Source organism: Acanthisitta chloris, unplaced genomic scaffold (assembly GCF_000695815.1).
Source record: "Acanthisitta chloris isolate BGI_N310 unplaced genomic scaffold, ASM69581v1 scaffold14589, whole genome shotgun sequence".
NCBI lineage: Eukaryota > Metazoa > Chordata > Aves > Passeriformes > Acanthisittidae > Acanthisitta > Acanthisitta chloris.
This window is the reverse complement of record NW_008692113.1, coordinates 140,207-154,940: the sequence shown is the minus strand read 5'-3', so window position 1 is coordinate 154,940 and position 14,734 is coordinate 140,207. Positions and strand designations below refer to the sequence as shown.

At 41.9% G+C, this 14,734-nt stretch overlaps 1 protein-coding gene across 1 annotated transcript in view; it reads right to left on the bottom strand.

The window, feature by feature from the left end:
- Positions 1-11,316: 11,316 nt before the first annotated feature.
- Positions 11,317-14,734, bottom strand: part of ABCC4 (ATP-binding cassette, sub-family C (CFTR/MRP), member 4) — a gene marked incomplete at its 5' end in the record, with an annotated part of 132,123 nt that continues 128,705 nt past the window's right edge. The window contains one exon of the mRNA XM_009082521.1: positions 11,317-12,180. Within this exon, the coding sequence (XP_009080769.1) occupies positions 12,073-12,180 (108 nt within the window). The remainder of the gene's footprint in view (positions 12,181-14,734) is intronic.

Below are 14,734 nucleotides of genomic sequence, written 5' to 3'. Positions count from 1 at the left end.
CGGCTGATTCTATGATTCTATGATTTGTATAATCTCACCACTGAGTACAAGTTATAAAAGTGGATGGAGCTCCAGACTTGACTCCATTGATTAATAGGCACCATGTGCAACACATTTATGTTTTGGGACACAGTGACTTCTTCCCTCTCACTTAGGGCTGGGGACATTTTACTTCATCAGAGCAATGGAAACTTGAATTTTTTTGTGATTCTGCATCAAAGAGACATCTGGGACTGTCTGGGCTTTTCCAGCCAAAGAGCTACATCAGAATTGATTGCCCAGACAATTTCAAATGAGTATTCACAGAATGCAATGATTAAGGCTACTTATGGAGGTTTATTTCTAGTCTAAAGTCTTCTAAAGTTTTCAAAGCAACAAAAATTGTTTTACCTGCTTATGCAATTATATAAGTACATCCTGCTTGATCTAGCCTCTCTCTCCAGTATTTTTTCAAAGAGGCAGGTAATTTCACCTGGATTTGACAAGCCGATTTAACTAGGAATTTAAGGTTAAATTCAGGAGAGGTCTGGGCACTGAAATCCCTGACTTTCATGTGATCTGGCCTCCAGCAGCTCATGAGCCACACTCAGGCTCCCTGTGTGGTTGATGGTGGAGGTTGGGTGCTTCAAGACTTGAACGCAACAGAACTGGCAGGATGCAGTGGGATCTTCTTGAAGCTGCTTACATTCAAGCAAGTGGAGGACAAGGGTGTATCTGCAATTCTCTCTTGCACTAAAAGCCCCTTGAGGCTGGAGTGAGGCAATCCTGTCTGCCTGGGATCCATTGTCTGGAATCTTCTCCTGGAGATTGGTACCTACGCCCTTTCTTTCAAAAGACTCCACACAGATCAGTCTTTTAAAAACAAAGCAGGAAGAAGAAAAGGTGGTGATAGCTTTTATTATATAATGCCTCTGTATTCAAAGTATATGCTGAGGAAGTGGGAGGCTTGGGTTCCTCTCCCGCCTCAGCCCGAGGGGTCCAAACCCACATCTCCCACATCCCATGAGAGCGCCCCAACAACCAGGCTGGAGGCTACCTTGGGCGGAGGAGCCTCCTCCACCCCTGCTTTGAAACTGCCACACTCTGCAGCCAGGAATTTCAGACTCAGGAGGGTGGAGTGGGGGTGTGGGGGAGAGCAAGGAGGGAGCATGTGCCTGCTGCCGAAACCTCACTCTGAGGCTCGTCACCAGGGAGTGGGGAGCCCCGGGCTGCCTCCCCATTCTCCTGACAGTTGTTATCCCGGGAGGTTTACACGCTGACTTTGGGTTCTGGCATCCAAATTTCTCCTCTCTCATTGGCACTGTGACTCTAGGAAAGGCTTTCAGCAAGGTGGCACTGCAGTGGGTAGAGAGGGTCTCTCCCCCAGGCACCCTTGCCCCCGAGGGTACTGACCTGGGAGGCAGCAAGAAGGGACCTCCTTTGCCCCTCTCCCACTTGCTCTGTGGGTGCTCACACATGTTGCCTTTTGGAGCTGGAGCTGCCGTGGTGCTGCATGGGGAGGTTCCAGGTGCAGCTACCAGGGCTCACCAAGCCCCTAAACAAATAAAATCCTCATTTTCTCCAGGCCAGGGAGGCTTTGGCAGGCATGAGGCACCACACTACCCAGTCTTGGTAGCTCCAAGGACCCCAAGGAGTGTGGCTCTGGCCACCTCAGTGAGCTCCAAGGTAAAGACTCAGGTCTCTCAAGGGTTTCCAGGAAATAATAGCTTTAAGTGGCAGTAGAGTTGAGTTTTTGAGACAAGGTGCCCACACAGATTTCAGCTCAGTTTGTACCGTTTGGTTTTGAGCCTATCTAAAGCAGAGAAGGTTTTCTTCTTTCCAAGGGGGCACACTGGGTGGCAGATGGGGAATCCTCTCCCTGATGTGAGAAAATAAATCAGCTCCTCACTAAAATTCCAGATTAAGGGTCATCCAGAGAAATCAAAGTGGAAAATCAAGTACTTTCCTCAACTTCAAGGCAATGGACTAGAGAAGAGGGACACATTTGTCTTGAATCACTCATATGTGATATGATATGATATGATAATGATATGATATGGTGTTAAAACTCTAGCACAGCTGAAATTTCTTCCAGTCTAAAATCAACTCAGTCAAAAAAAGAAAAGAGAAAAAAAAATAAAAAAGGAATTATGCAAACAATTTAACAGCAGTGGCCAGGCTTTATTAGTGTCCCCTCAGGATGGGCAACTGAAGGCCCTGAACAGTTACTAAGAGCAGTAGCCACAGTTACAGTAACAGGGCTGAAATACTTTGTGAGCTTGGCAGCTGTCATTCACCGAGGAGAAGTCATGAAAAGGCACATTACACATAGCGATATCTGATACACGTTTGCCTCAGCATCAGTTCCAGGGAAAGGTTGAACTGATAATCCCTTCTTGAGAAGAGAAAGTAAAAAGAAGCTGGAAGGAAAAGCAGACTTTCTGGTAAATCTGTGACAACAGCATCAGCAGCTCCAACTGGTTTGCTGCCCGTTCCTTTTGGCATTCCAATAGTCATCTCCCAAAGATCTACATGTCTCTGATAAGTAATCATTGCACTCACATTCATTTGGCTGCAGCAAAGCCATCCCCATTAGCCAATTTGCCAGCCCATTAGGAGGTCCTTGTAAGCACTGTGGGATGCTACACCTTCCTTGCAGAGTACCCATGCACCTTGCAGACTGTCAGTCCAGCTCATGCCCTAAAAAGAAAAGAGCAACATTTTTCCTTTGAGATGGAGACCTTTGAGGGAAACTTCACTTCCTTTGTGCTCTAGGAAGCTCTCACTAGAAATTTCTCCTTTTTGGAGGGCTACTCCTCCTCCAAAATAAGCCATATTACTCAGATGCGGCAGAGGCACAATGAGCCAGAGCACTCGTAAGGACAACACCTGCAGGGAACAGGCTTTGGCCATGGCTGGCACAGGATAAACATCTGCTCTTGCTTACCAGCAGTACTTGGCCTTTCACTTTCTGCTTTCAGCAGCGCAAACTGGTTCTGCACAGCATCTGTTGCAACTTCTTACAAGCACAGAAATGCGCAAAGAACCTAGGCAGGTAAAACCAGTGCAGGGAGACTCCTGCCAGCCTTGCTCCATCCCAGCAGGCTCCAGGCAACTTGCTGCTCTCTACATTCTTTCAGCATGTGCAGAGGCACCTTCCTGTTCTCCCAAGGCTGTGACGGTCTCTATCATTTGCTGCTAGAAATGGCAGCAGAGACTTTTCCATAAAACTATTTGAAAAATGCAGATTCCCTTCCCTTCAGTGTTGATGTGTATGCATGATGTGACACGCCATTCAAGTAAATCTAGTTTTATTGACAGGGATACTCACAGAAATGAACACAGGCCTGTGTGCCTGAAACCAGATGGAAACAAAATTTTAAATTTGCAGGTCTGGGCATTTGTACCAAGCAACACAGAGAAAGCACTATGCAGTTTCTCTGATCTATTATGAATATGACTCAAAAAATCAACAAACATTAACCACATACATAAATGTGTGAGCTAGACAGAATGCTCAAAAGTAATTGCAAAAGGATTTGTTGAGTAATTCAAAAAAAAAAAAAAAGAAAGAAAAAAATGATTGTCAGGAGACAACCTGGTTGTGGGAAGAGGCACTTAATTCACTGCATGAATGACTCACGGTGAATTACTTGCATAACTCCACTCAAGGAAATCACTACTCTGCAAAAGTGCATACATGTTAAATCAACCAAAACACAGAATGGTCCATATTCTTGGTACAATGCCGTCTTCCTGCTGGTACAGAATGAGGAAAAATCCTCTCAGCTGGGCAGGGAGGGGGGAGAAATCCTTTTTTTTTGGTATCCTGGCAATGTTTCCGGGAGACAGTTTGACAGTGCTCACTTGCCCCATTCATGCTTGGTGTTTATGTTAAAAAGAAAACCTGGGTCTGTAATATTCAAGAACAAGCTCTTGTTGACAATGAAACTTTGACTAATAAATCTGAGGCTGTGTTTCCAACCCAGCTCTATTTAATGCCATAATGTAATTATGGTCCTTTCCTGCAAAACACAGAGCTCCACAAAGAACATCAGCTGACATGAACACTAGCAATATTTGCTTTTTTCAGGCTACTCAGGATAAATAACTCCTTCCTTTTTTTGCTATCTGTGCCTGAACTGTGAGGTACAAAGCTGGAATTAAATAAAGGGAACTATTTTTCACTGTTCCATCTCACTTTAATTTTCTGTAGAATGTCTCCAAAACTGAAAAACAAAAAGAGGGGGAAAAAAAAGAAAAAAGCAAAAGGAAAAAAGCACCACAGCTCCTTTGAAAGTCTCATGTGCCTGACACAATTCACCAACCATACTTCAGGCATCAAATTCAGGTGTTAGAGTGACCAAGGGGGACACATCCCCTTGGGAGCTTATTCTCTAGGTATAGTCAACGCAGAAGCTTCAGCTACTGTTTCAGAGCCCCGCTGTTGGGACCTTTATTCATTCAAAGAAAAACTTGGTCTACAGGGAGACTCACTGCCCATGCATTGCAGGAGGAGCAGCTGCAGTAGGAACAGCTGGGCACAGGGAGCATCCCATCCAGAGCAGCGGTCCATGTGGTGGCTGACGGCGCTTAGTGCAGCAGTGTCCTTGAGGAGGCAGAAGTGTGTTTGCTTTGGTAGAGCTGCCCAACAGCTAAAGCACTGACTGCAAACACCAGGCCTGTGGTGGGAGCTGCAATTGGGCTCCACTGGGGCAAGAGAGCAGGAACTGACACAAGCAAACACATCCTGCTGCCCAAAAAGACCTCAGATATGTTGAAGCAAGAGCTGTGGAGTAGAAGCCCCAGCTCCTCCTAGATACACAGTCAGGAAAGTTAAGGCAGAGTTGGAATTAAGGCTAGCCAGGGACATTAAGGATAACAAGAAGGACTTCTACAGGTATGCTGCATGTAAAAGGAAGGCTAGGGATAATGTGGGCCCTCTCTGGAAGGAAATGGGAGAACTGGCTGCCCTGGGTATAGAAAAGGCTGAGGTTCTTAATGACTTCTTTTCCTTAGCCTTCAACACCAAGTGCTCCAGCCACCCAGACCAGACAGAAAAGAGTAAAGGTGGAGACTGGGAGGATGAAATCCCTAAATTCACTACAGAAGAGGATCAGGTTCGAGACCATATCAGGAACATGAATGTGCATTAAGTCCATGGGTCCTGATGAGATTCATCCTCAGGTCCTGAGGGAACTGGCCAATGAAGTTGCTAAGCCACTATCTATAATTTTCCAGGAATCCTGGCAATCAGGTGAAGTCCCCAGTGACTGGAAAAAGGGAAACGTAACCCCCATTTTCAAAAAAGGGAAAGCAGAAGAACCAGGGAAATATAGACCAGTCAGTCTCACCTCTTTGCCTCGCAAGATCATGGAGCAGATTCTCCTGGTAGCTATGCTTAGGCACATGAAAAGCAAAGAGGTGATCAGTAATAACCAACATGACTTTACCAGGGCAAGTCATGCCTGACAAATTTGGTGACCTTCTATGATGGGGCCACAGAATTTGTGGATAGGGGCAGAGCAACTGATATCATCTACCTGGACTTATGCAGAGCGTTTGACACTGTCCTGCACAACATCCTTGTCTCTGAATTGGAGAGACATGGATTTGATGGGTGGACCACTCGGTGGATAAAGAACTGGCTGGACAGCTGCACACAGAAAGTTCTGGTCAGTGGCTTGTTGTCCATGTGGGGGTCAGTGATGAGTGGTGTCCCTCAGGGGTTGGTGCTAGGGCCAATACTGTTCAACATCTTTGCTGGTAACATGGACAGTGGGATTGAGTGCAGCCTCAGCAAGTTTGCTGATGACACCAAGCTGCGTGGGCCGGTTGATGTGCTGGAGGGAAGGGATGCCATTCAGGGGGACCTTGACAAGCTTGAGAGGTGGGCCAATGCAAACCTCATGAAGTTTAACAAAATTAAATGCAAGGTCCTACATCTGGGCTGTGGCAATCCCAGGCACACCTACAGGTTCAATGGGGAAGTAATTCAAACCAGCAGTGAGGAGAAAGACTTGGGAGTGCCGGTGGATGAGAAGCTCACCCATGAGTTGGCAGTGTGCACTAGCAGCCCAGAAAGCCAATCAAATCCTGGGCTGCATCAAAAGGAGTGTAGCTAGCAGGTCAAAAGAGGTGATTCTTCCCCTCTGCTCTTCTGAGATCCCACTTGGAATACTGGATGCAGTTCTGGTGTCCTCAGCATAAGAAGGACATGAAACTGTTGGAGCAAGTCCAGAGGAGGCCACAAACTTGATTAGAGGACTGGAGCACCTCTCCTATGAAGACAGGCTGAGGAAGTTGGGGCTGTCCAGCCTGGAGAAGAGAATACTGTGTGGAGACCTCATAGCAATTTTCAGTTCCTGAAGGGGCCTACAAGGGAGCCAGAGAGGAACTCTTTTCAAACTGAAGGAGGGGAAGTTTAGGTCAGATATTAGTAAAAAGGTTTTTACTCTAAGGGTGATGAGACACTGGCACAGGTTGCCCAGGGAGGACGTGGTGGCTGCTCCAACCCTGGCAGTGTCCAAGGCCAGGCTGGATGAGGCCTTGAGCACCCTGATCTAGTGGGGAGGTGTCCATGCCCATTGCAGGGGGTTGGGAGTAGATGATCTGTAAGGTCCAATCTAACCCTTAAGTTCTATGACTCCCACATCATACACTCAAGCAAATATTTCCATCAAAAAGATTCTTGGTATTATGCTTCAGTAGAACAGCAAGACCCATGTGGCTCAGGCTGAGGAACACCTACAACACCCATCTCCCACTTTCCAAAAGCATGCTCTAAAAAAACAGGGTAACCCATGCAGGAGAGAGACAAGAGCTCTGTTGCAGCTTTTAACTCAGACATGTTTGAAGCAAGCAGTTATGATCCCAGTACCATTGAGCCCCTCCAGCAACTTAAAAGCAGGATGTGCCCTGGCTCCCAAATGGCAGTGGGACCACCTCCAGTTTCTTCTCAAGGTTATTGTGCTTTTGAGCATGTGATGGATCTGTGGCTAAGATCCACAGGGAATTTTATATCTCAAAACAGACGAGGCTATTGATTCCAGGCAAATTTGGAAGTTAAATGGTGCTAAGGTGCAGACAGTGAAAACCTGATTTCAGACGTCAAGAGTATGGCCCTAATTTTTTATACATTAATATTACTCCAAATCCAATAACCAACTTTAAATGCTGAGTTTATGAAATTCATGCTTGTTTTGTTGGCAAATTCCTAAAACACACCTTTGGCTTTGCTACTTATCAGTAGCTCTTTTTTAGGCAAGGAAACAAATCCCCCTCATCCACTTCTAAGACAGAATTGCTGCATTAACATGGAAGCACACGAATCTGGAAAATGCTTGCTCTGGGAGGACACTGCACATACTGCAAGTGACTCGTGCTGTGACAGCCTAAGCCAAATTCACTGCTTGAGGCAGAGACCATACCCTGTCTGCACTGGTGCAACTGCAGTGGTTCTTCCCTCAAAATTTTTGAAAATCTATTTGCAATACCTTCTAGCGATTGAAGCAGAGAGCTTGATGATGTGATCTCAGAGATTTCAGAGTGGAGATGACTGGTAAATCCAGGCTGGCGTGTATTTCTCTGTGCTGTACCTCCAAGTGGAGCATTTGTAGCTCTTGGGGCTAGCAATGCCACTGAGAGGTGTTCAGAGGTTTCAGACATGACCTGACTCAGCTCAGCCCAGCATTTCTGCCTTCAAACACACATTTGCAATGACCACAGACTTCTGCACACTTCTGAGAAATGCCTTTTATTGTATGACAGCAGCTGTCACGTGAACGTCCGCCAAAGAAATCATTCCATAGCAATACCAAAATCAAATTATTACACAAATGCAAGAACCAAACCAAAACAAATCCAGAGTTAAAATGATGAAAAAGCAGTGTGCTGTTACACAATGTAAAACATAAACAGAAAGCCACATTCTTCTGCTAAAGTGTCAGTTGCTCATCACCATCATAGGAAAGAAGTGATTTCAACTCTTTCTTACCCCCTCCAAAAAAAGGGCAAATTTTAAAGTGAGATATTTTGAAGGGTCAGATTAACACAAAAAGCAGCATTTTCAGGAAAGTTCAGAACATTTGGATCTATTCTCCCCTTCTGATTCTTTTTGCAAACTAATTTTAAAGATGTATCGGAAAGTCTAAAGGAAACCATCAACATTACTAGAGCAACCAGGGTTGGCCAGAAGGTTCTCTCTTCCAAAGGGCAGTACAAATGGTACCGAAGACTATGCCTATCTGGGAAATGCTTCATTTCACTAAAGAGAATTTTGTACTTAAAATAAGCAAAACATGTAATAACATATCCTGGAAAACTATGTTGGCTTTGACTCTCCCAGTGGTCTTCTGAGAAGGGGTGGAGTAAAGATATACCAAAACAAATGTTTGAAAAACATTTACTGAGATCAGAAGTAGAGGGTTGTCCCAGTCCTTTACACCAAACAAACAACAGTTCTGTAACTCATGATTTTCAGTATTACTGTATAAAATTACATACACTAGAAATAAGACCATGGAATACTTTAAGGCACCTCATGGTGAAAAAATATTTTAAAGGCTTGAATAACTCAGAAGACTGAGTTCTTTTCCCAAGATCCCCAGGAAGGAATGTAACTTAGAGTAACTTGCTTTGCTATTTCCAAATAAAGCACAATATTTTTTTCAAAGTGGAAGTTTAGAACTATTTAAAATTTTCCTTCTAAGAAAACATAAAACACCTCACTGGAAAGAGAATTTATTCATTTAACAGAGCAAGACTTTCACCACAGAAAGGCCTTTTCCATCCCTGATCTGAGTTCTGCTGTTCAGGTACATTGCACCTTTTTACTCAAGTGAAATCAAATGGGTCAGTCAAGCTTAATCAACATCTAAACAAAACAACTATCAACAAAAAGACCAACAACACAATCTAAAAACAATTTCCTGAATATTTTTGTTACTTTAAACAAAAGAGATGATATAATGCCAATGACAGACACTAATGTCTCATGATCAGTTGTTCTACTCAGCAATTTATGGGTTTCAAGTGTGATTTTGTAAAAAATTTGTTTTGTCTTATATTGATATTTGATACCTACAGCTAGTAACGTCCTGCCAAAACATGTGAAGAAGCAGAATCAGCATTTTCAGAGATACCTAACATTTTTGTGTGCATTCAGAAAGCTACAGGATCAAATTAATTCTAGCTTACAGACCGATAGCTAGATCTGTCAGGGTCTCATACCACCGAGTCTGCAGCAGCTAGTGCTTTGGAGCTCTGCTCTGAAATATATCTTACCACAGATGCATTTCAGAGCTGAAATGAACTAAAACTGTAATTATACTCTTGGTTTACGCATGCATATCTCCTTGGTTCTCATAAAAAAATATAAAGTCAAGGTATATATGGCCAGGAGAACGTACTGTTCTCTTAGAGTATTCAAAAGTCTCAGTATTATGTACCACACTTACTCTCTTGCAAGAACTAACTAATTAGAAATAAAAATAATTCACTATTGTAAAACACAGACTCTGAGCACACCCACACTGCTCAGCATGGATATAGACCCAACAAAACCAAATGAGCTCAAGCTGCCAACTCTATGAAGTGTCCGCACTGCCTTACTGGTCAGCTCACCCTAGCTCTGCTTTGCACCACTTCAGTCAGGTCTCTCCATAGTAAAGCTTGAGCAGAGTTTGGACATGGATCCCTGCCAAAAGGCAGTTACAGACAAGGCCACGTGAGGTTGAATTTTCTTTATACTACACCGTCCCTCAGCATTATCCCACGTTACTTTACACACATACTTTGCATCTTCACATACCTGTGCAATGCAAACACCACTCCACTGAGCTGCAGAATAGACCTGTCCTTATTTCAGATAACTTTAATGGAAAAGAAAACAGCAACAGAACACATGAGACAGTAATTGTGTGCTAGGTCCATAAGTGGACTGCATGAGCCTGGATAAGACCAAGGGCCAAGCAGTATAGAAAAGTAGATGTGGTTGGTGTACTCTAAGAAGGATTAGCCATAAACACTGCTTATATGAGCCCATCTGTGCCACTTGCGTTTGAGGACAGGTAGCTGCCCCTGACTGACTGATATTTATCACCATATGTAGCACAAGCCTCATGCTGTGCATCACTTCGTGAAGTTCAGTTTCACTGACCTCAGTGGAATTTGCTACAGTGTAGGGTACTACACACTGCAGAAAAAGTGTTAGAAGTTGCAAAAAAAACCACCCAACAAAAGGCTAGGGACAAGAGCATCTCATTTTGTAACTTCCTCCTAACAATGTCTAACAATGTAAGAGGATGTTAGCAGCAAAATCAAATGCCTGATGTTTGTTCCACCACTTGCAAAGTGTCCCTGTCCCCTCTCTGCCCAGGAAACTGCTGGTGGCACCACAGGTAGGATTCCCCTCTCTCCTGGGATCTCACAGCAGGACAGCAAGCCTCAATGCAGGGAAGATGCTGCAACAGGGGAACAAGGATTCTGCCTCTCACCACTGGGTTGGCTTCTGAGCAGGAAAAAGTCCTTCTAGATGAGCAGTTGTGCTAAGGCACAGGCTTTGGCCTCAATCTACTCAACAGAGACAGAGTAACTTTGTATTTGACACAGTTATTTGCTGGTAGAACTCCTTGAAATGAGGAACATTTGCAGTACTTTGAGACCACTGGGTGAACACTGGGTAAATAGTATTTGTTTGGCATTACTAAGGTAATAGCAGGCATCTTCATTATTTTTTGAAAAGCGCAATATTTTCCATGTCCTGAAGAGATCTGTTGCCTTTTAGTCTCTCCTGTGCCCTTTGAACAGCAAAATGAATAGATGTATTTTCTACTGGACCTCCATGAGTAGGTATCTCACTAAACATGAAAAAAATCTGAAGCAGCACAGCACTTGTTTGAGTTACTTGTATTTTTTTAAACATGGGAATCGTGCCTTTGTGCTAAAAGTGCTTTGCTGAATTAGGAAATAACTTATGAATATTGAACCCTTCTCTCTCACTGCATTCCTCTCACTATCAGCAACAACCATTCAAAACTACAGGTTGTACTTTCCTACCTATTCTGGCAGGATGGTAACTTCAAACAGCTCAAGTTGAACAGAACTCCTGATGCAAAACTTTAAACATACTAAGGTAACATATTTTTAACATATATTTAATGAATTTGTTGTGTACCCTGCAGTTACAGCTTTGGCTTGAAGGCACAAATATTAAGGCACAATAAATGCAAATAATGTATACGTTTCAATGTGTTGTGTTGAAGATAACGTTGTACTACACAGTATTTAGGTATAATGACATGTCATTCAAATGTTTCCTCAAGTTATTTTAATACCTTTTTTCTTTGATAACCTGGATAAAAAGAGGAATGTATGTTAAATTATTTAAATATTTCTTCAGTGCAAATGTGGTAATTTTCTTCTAAAGTATAGAAGACTGAGATTGATTTTTCAGCATTTGGATGTTAGCAAAATAAAACTAATATTTACATTCATCTTGAACAGCATTATTTGAATTATTTATCAAAAAATAAGTATATAGTACTTTTTGCTATCAAAAGAAAAAGTATTTTTGGCTTCTTCAAGTCTTTTTCCTACCAACCTGCATAGCTACATATGACAGGTAGAAAGACAACTAAGTTGCACACTGCCAAATCTGCTGTTGAGACACAGCTGTCATGCTAAAGTGACACTGAAAAAATTTTGGTTTTGCTTGCTTTCAAAATATTTCTAAAAGAAAAATAAGGACACATTCCGATTTTTTTCGTAAGCTCCAAATATGCACCCCAGACCTGTTAGGTGTCCTGCACCTGTTTAAATAAAAGATCTCTACCACATAACTTTCAAATAAAAACTGAATCTGCCTAATTTCCTTATCAATACAAACATAATCAATTGGAAAGGAAAACGTATTGCACTGAAATTAAAGAAACAGGGACAGTAAGAATTTTCTTCTCAGTATTAAATAGGAAGGATGTCCAGTGCAAAGAATTGTCCCCTCCCTTTCCTCTCCCGTTGACACTTGGGAACATTGTCACTGAGTTAGATAATCTCAGGTTTACATTCTCTAGAAAACAGTTAAGGCTTTAGGAATCACAGTGCAGTTTCGGTTATGCACAATCCTGAGGAAGGATCCAAGGCACAGTCCGTGGTGAGCTGACCATTCTGAACAACTTCTGGGTAGTTCTTACTGAAGTACACCTAGGAAAAAGATCAGATTCTGTGAGTAACTATACATCAAACACCTTTTAGCTGCAAACAAAATTTCTGGAGATAAATACAGTAGAGATAGATATGCTTCCTGAAGAAATCCCAATGGAAACTCCAGGTTAGTGGCATTCAGTAACTGTATGTCACTGAAAAATTAGTAAAATTACTACACGATCTTATGTTGTAACAGAATGTGAGAAAAATCCCAGACAACCTGTAGATCCCCTCAAATTTTGTTAATTCAGATAAATAGATATGTTTTATCACTTTACATTAAACTGATAAGTAAAATCATTTTACTAGCTCAAAACATGGAGATAAATTAAAAACAGGATGACAAAGAAGCTGTGAAATCTTGCGTCTGCACAAGGCTTTCTCATTTTCACACATAAAATGAACACAATGGATTTGGATGTTAAAATCAGGTTGTAATCCCTATATTTTACAAACTATGATTGACAACCATTGAAACTTCCAAGTATATGTATGAAATATCCCAGCCTTTAATTTGTGCTGCAGAGCAGTTATAGGGCCTATAGAAATGTGATCTCTGGATAGTGAACCACAATAATGAAAGAAGAAGCAAAAGCTTTAACAATGACTCAACCAAGCAACTTCTCTAAAATGTAAGATGATACCAAATAATAGGACAGTTCTTTGCCAAGCCTTTGAGTTCCTGAATTCTACCAATTTCTAGCTCAACTAGAAGAGATACAGGTTTCCTGATAAATGTATAATCAGAACATAAAGGAAATGAAATGCTGTCAAGTTTCACTGTTCCACAATCATCAGTTTTTAGCAGCTGTATCATATCTCTGTTCCTTGACAGATGCGCATAACAAAATGAAATAATGTCAAGACTTGTGTGCTCTTATCTGAAAATGTGTTTGGGTGAAAAAGGACTTCAAATGCAATTTTTTTTTCAAAGAAGAATGTGAAAAGTTTTGTTTGAGCCTTTAAAAACAGAAAATACACTATCTTTCTGAAGCTGACACGTGTCATGAGTTAGGGCTCGCAGTCAGACTGCTTTGACTACAGCTTATGAAACATTTCTGCAAATTGTATTTGAGAGTGTTGTCAACAAAGTTCAGTTTGTTTGATAATAACATCCCTTTCATATACAAGAATACACACGTAAGACACAAGGGATAAAAAAAGAAATAGTCACTCTATAAAAACATCCCTGGTAAGTATTTTGTGCACAGATGCTAACACAGGGTATATGCATCTTTACAAGTTTCAGAGAATATCAGGGTCTGATTTGAATCTACAAAAGAACTGAAGTCCTGCTAAGAAGCATTCCTCAGTAACCAGCCACAATCTGGTGCAACAGGGAAAGTTAATGAGGCACCTGCCTGCACACATGTTGCAGATGGCAGCCCCACTTGTATATTCCCATCCCATTCCTGGTTTAAAACATAAAGCTTTGGCATACTTTTAATGCAGCTTTTGAATGTGATTTTTTTAAATGGAAAGCTAATAGAAACCCTTGGCACATTACTAGAGATGTAATGAAATGGCAGCTGCTTTTCAACTGTCTCATTGCAATTCTTCCCCTGAGCCCAATCCCTCAAGATATTAAATGCCCAAGTCTTTACACAAGTTTCTTCCACTGCTAACAGAGCTGCAGTCTTTTTAAAAGTAATCACTGAGGTTAGATAATACCTAGTATTTTAATATTTACACACCTGTCATAGCTTTAAAATAAAATAAACCCCTTATTTCCCCATCCAAAATCCAACTGACAGAAATCCAGCCCTACCATGATGCCACCAAAGCATGCAGAAAAGTCTCTCTCAACGCTGCCAAGAGCAGGGAGAACACACCACCATGTTTATCTGAATAACTGAGCACTTTTTTCTTTTTTAACTGTCTGACAACTATTTCTTACTTTTCCATATCATCTTCTCCTAATAACTTCTTGTAAACTGAGTAAAGATACAAACAGTCTCATGACATCAAGCACAACTCTACTGCCATCAGGCTTTCAGGCTAGTCAATATATCCTCAGCCATCTCCAATTTCAGCTGTGCCTGTATTGTTTTCTTTGACACTTGCACAAAAAATGGGGACACTGAGTGACCAAGACAGATAAGTACCAGCACTGGATCAGTCTGGAAGCCTGAGCTAAGGTTCTAGCAATAGCTCAATCTCGCAATGCTTAGCTAAAATGCCCTCAAGATTTTTTAAAAAAATTATGTCTCTTCAAGTATGTCCAGCTTAGTCTTTCAACTTAAGATGTGTAGTCTCTCTTCATTTGCATTTAAAGGATACATGCAGAATCCATACTGTTCCAGAAAATGCATTTAAAGTCTCACCTTATGAAAGAAGTTCTTGGTACAAGTTTGTTTTGTGTGAGATTCAGGTTCAAAATGCAGTCAATCAAATAATCATTGCCAAAGCATAACCACATTCCAAACCATTTTACTTAGCAACCCACTGTAATGCCTTTTGAAAAGTATGTATGTATGTCATATTACCATTTCTTTTTATGTGCAGCATGCTGTTTTCCAAAAAAACAGGAAAAAAAAAGCTGTTCTTCATA